The sequence below is a fragment of the Myotis davidii genome, unplaced genomic scaffold (genome assembly GCF_000327345.1).
Source record: "Myotis davidii unplaced genomic scaffold, ASM32734v1 scaffold1006, whole genome shotgun sequence".
Lineage (NCBI taxonomy): Eukaryota > Metazoa > Chordata > Mammalia > Chiroptera > Vespertilionidae > Myotis > Myotis davidii.
The window spans coordinates 598,683-603,058 of record NW_006297143.1 but is presented as its reverse complement, the minus strand read 5'-3'; the positions used below and the strand labels follow the sequence as shown (position 1 = coordinate 603,058).

Below are 4,376 nucleotides of genomic sequence, written 5' to 3'. Positions count from 1 at the left end.
CCTCCAACCCTCTGCTGCTCCCCAGGCCCAGAGGATGTGCCAGACCCTGGCTTGCCAGACGCGCCAGGAGGTCAGCACTCCCACGAACCCAGTCTGACCCTCCAGGGACCACTGGCCGTCCACACCCAGGCTGCCCCTTCAGCCGGGCTGGGTCTCTAACTTACAGCCCCAGAGAGGACAGAGGAGCCCCGCCCAGAGCCCCTTGAGCAGCCGCTGCTGGGGGAGCTGACAGTGACTGGCGCCACCCGAGACGCCCTGCGCCTGTCCTGGACCGTGGCCCGGGGCCGCTTCTCCTCCTTCGTGATCCAGTACAAGGACGCACAGGGGCAGCCCCGGACAGTGCCTGTGAAGGGAGAGGAGAGCGCGGCCACCATCGGCGGCCTGGAACCCGGCCGGAAGTATAAAATGACCCTCTATGGCCTCCATGGCCGGCAGCGTGTGGGGCCTGTGTCTGTGGTGGCCACCACGGGTGAGTCAGGGCTGCAGCCCCCAGCCCGCCCCACCCCAGCCCCGCCCCCTGGCGGGCCCTGCTTCTCCACCTGCAAGAACAGCCCCTCTCCCATCCGGGCACATCCCTCCTCCTGCCCCTGCCCCCCTGGTCCTCAGCCACCATTCTTGCCCTGGGTGTGGGCAGAGCCTCCCCTTCCAGGGCCTGCTTGGGCCGTGTCTCTGAGCTTTCACTTCTGCCCACACCCTGACGCCCAAGGGACGAGAGCACCGCCCTGACCCCCAGCAGGTTCCACGTGCCCAGCCTCCCCAGGCGGCGCATTTCTGTGGTTGGGAGCCTCATGGTTGGGCATGGCTTTTGACCCCAGCCCTCCCATATGACCTCTCGGACCCTGTGCAGGTTACTGAGCCATTACTGCCTCAGCTTTCTCACCTGTCAGGTGGGGATGCTAACGGGAGCTGCTCACACAGTGGTAGGGTCCATCCAGCACGCAGAACAGTGCGAGCAACTGAGACCGCATCTCGGGGCAGCTGCTCCGTCTCCCTGACGCCCTGACTTGCCAGTATCCTTTCCCCGCTCCTCGTCCCTGCCTTCCCCATCCTCACCTGGGTTCCCATTCTTGCCTCCTCCCTCCTGCATCTACTTCCCTAAGTGTTCCTCCTGGACTGGGCGTGGGCCACAGAAGGGCTGGCTGCCCTTGTCCAGCCTCCCCAGTCCATGGAGCCCCAGCAAAGACCTAAGGACAGCTGACATGGGTCGGTGCCCTGGGGCTGCGATTCTAGACACAACCAGGGGAGAGCAGGACATTCCCCACCCCAAATCTCTCTCCCACTTTTGCCTCAAGTCCCGCCTAGCAACTCATTCCTAAGGGTCAAAGGGGAGGGAGGGCAGGGCCCCTGGGAGCCCTCAGCCAGGGCACATTCCATCTCTTGCCTGCTCCTGGGTGGGACCGGGCAGCACTGGGGCCGCAGGAGCCGAAGGGAGATGGCGGGCGGGAGAGGCTCACTGCCCCTTAGCACACGATGTCAGCACTGGGGTGACCTTGGGACACACCGAGGGTGTCTTCCCGACCAGCTCCTTTCTCAGGCACGAGGGACCCAGCCCACTGCCCACCAGCGAGTTGTCCGCACTGCGGCGGGGGAGGAAGGCTGACTGTGAGGGGTTGAAGGAGACATTGGAGGGACCAGAAAGAACTGGAGTTGGAGCCGCTGTGGACGGCAGATTCTGGTCCTTATTGCCTTATGTTTCCAATGGACCCCGTATGTGCTGCGCTGAGGGCTGAGGAGACCTCACCTGTCCCCCATGTCTCTGTCCAGCTCATCCAGCTCCCGACTACGAAGCTGTGACCACCCAAGTCCCACCCACCACGACCCCTGAGCCTCCCGTGAAGCCCCTGCTGGGGGAGCTGACGGTGACGGGATCCTCCCCGGACTCGCTGAGCCTGTCCTGGACCGTCCCCCAGGGCCAGTTTGACCACTTCCTGGTCCAGTACAAGAACGGGGACGGGCAGCCCAAGGCGGTGCGGGTGCCGGGACACGAGGACGGGGTCACCATCTCGGGCCTGGAGCCGGACCACAAGTACAAGATGCACCTGTATGGCTTCCACGACGGCCAGCGCCAGGGCCCCGCCTCTGTCACCGGGGTGACAGGTGAGTGGGCGGTGGGAGCCCCGGTGGGACCTGCGGGAGATGACACTCGTGATGGCTGAGGGGGTGCAGGGGCCCCTCTGCTCGAGGCTGAGCCGTGGTGCCCTTGTGCCTCCCCTGGGCTCCCTGAGCACCAGCGGGGCCCTGGCCAGAGAAGGGCCCTGGGCTGTGCGGGGGAGGCGGCCACAGCCGACCCGAGGCTCCTGAAAAACTGTAATTTAATTATTTTGGTGCTATAAGGTTCTCTTTTTATTAGCATTGGTCTGTGATTCTTGTAATTCTTTGGAAGTACATTGAATTTAATTACAAATACATAAGAAACTTTTTTTGTGTGTATATGTCATCTGGACTTTCTGTCTTCACTGGATGAAAGTTTATGCTAAATGATCCCAGATAAAGTGCCTGGATCGGCCTGCACGGGGGTCGGCGCGTGGGCCCCGCGTCCACCCTGGGCCTGACCGGTGAGTGGGGCAGGTTCGTTTTCCTCCCACCGGTGCCCCAGCCTCTCTGTGGTGGTGGCTGTCCTTGCCGTGGCCCCACCACCTTGAGGTAGAGGAGGAGGCGCAGTTCATAGGGACTGAGCTGCCACTAGCTGCACAGCCTTGGACCAGTTTTAAGCATCGGTGCCTCTGGGACCGTGCCCACCTCACAGGGTGCAGGGAGCTGGCAGCAGAAAGCCCCAGGAGGCCTGGCACGTGGAGAGCCTGCTGTCAGTGGCTGCCTCTGGCTGTTACACCTCCTCTGCCCCTTGGCTGCTTCACGGGCCGGAGTGCGTGAGGCCTGGGCCCCACCACTGGGGCGGAAGCTCTCGCCCCCGTGATCGCCTTTGCACCAGGAGAAGCCTCCCTCCTGGCTGCCCGGCCACCACGCAGGACCCAGCCTGGCACCTCCTCTCCGACAGCACAAAGGCCGTGGGCCCCGGTGGCTCTGGGACCCTCCTGCTGACCTGCCCAGCGTAGGCCCAGCGAGGAGTGCCCCCTGGCCTCCTGTTCGCTGAAGGAAGGATACGCAGTTCTGAAAACCACTGCTCCTCTCGGGAACGAGCAGGGTCGAAAGCAGAGGAACTGAGGTTTGAGCGAGGCTGATGTCCACAGAGCCCACCCTCACCATGACATGGTTGGCTTAGTTTCCAGAACCTTCCACTCCCGGCTTCTTTTCTTTAGTCGGCACTGAGAGTAGAGAGGGGAAAGCCAGGCTGAGTTACTGTCCTGCACGTAGCAGGGGGGAGGCCGTGCCAGGCCCAGGCGCGGCAGGTTTCTCGGGGTGACCCTGCCCTGGGCAGCCAGGTGGGCTCTGGTCCCAGGAAGGGTGGCCGGCTGGGCGCTGAGAGGGGCGGCAGAGGACATGGAGTTCTGGAATCTACCAGCTGATTTCCGTTCCGGCCTCGGGACTGAACTGTGAGGGCGCAGGGCGATCCCTGTCCGAGCAGGCGGGTGCTGGCGGCGCTGACCGAGGGCACCGTGCAGCAGGAGAAAGGCGTGTGGCGAGTTAGAAGCATTTCTACATTGGGAACGTGTTATGCCAAGTGCAGCCTCGGGGCTGCATCCCCGGCGGCGGGTATGACCCCACCTTCCCAGTGAGGCCAAACCACCAGCGAGGCTTGAGGCGAGGGCCAGTCCCTTTCTCGTGGAAAGACGCACAGAGAGAAGCGAGTGGAGCAAGGCCATGAAATGAAGCGCGCCCCTGCCCTCCCCACTCTGGCTCATCTCTCCCCAAGGCCTCGTTTTTATTTTATTTTTAATATATTTTATTGATTTCAGAGAGGGAGGGAGAGGGAGGGAGGGATAGAAACATCAGTGATGAGAGAGAATCATCGATTGGCTGCCCCCTACTCATCTCTACGGGTATCGAACCCCGACCTCCTGGTTCATGGGTTGACGCTCAACCACACGTTAACTTAGCCAGCGTGTGGTGACCCCCTGGTGCGGGGGCACGGCCAGGGCTCCTGCTGCTGAGCCCCGTGCCAGCGGGGGAGACCGCACCGGGCACAGCCCCGTCCGCGGTGCCACATGACAAGCGCAGGGAGCCAGCCGCGCCCGGGAGGCGAGTGATGGGAAGGTGGTGGGAGGGCCCAGCTGAGGAAGGTGGACCAGCACATGCCACCCAGGCCCTTGGAGACGGCACTTCGGGCAGAGGGAAGGACCGGCGAGGAATGTTCCGGAATTGGGGGGGCACGAGGTGGACATGCAGCCTGGAGGCCGCCGTCAGGGCGTGGCTTTGCTCTGGATGCGATGGGCGCCTCTGACCGCCTGCTAATGGTGGGAGCGGCGGAGGGTGAGGGC

General features: G+C 63.4%; 1 protein-coding gene across 1 annotated transcript in view; it reads left to right on the top strand.

Annotated features, from left to right (window-relative positions):
• The window catches only part of TNXB (tenascin XB), a gene marked incomplete at its 3' end in the record, with an annotated part of 48,632 nt that overhangs the window by 15,881 nt on the left and 28,375 nt on the right, over positions 1–4,376 (top strand). Inside the window, 2 exon segments of the mRNA XM_015569855.1 lie at positions 167–469; positions 1,774–2,097. Of these exon segments, the coding sequence (XP_015425341.1) occupies positions 167–469; positions 1,774–2,097 (627 nt within the window).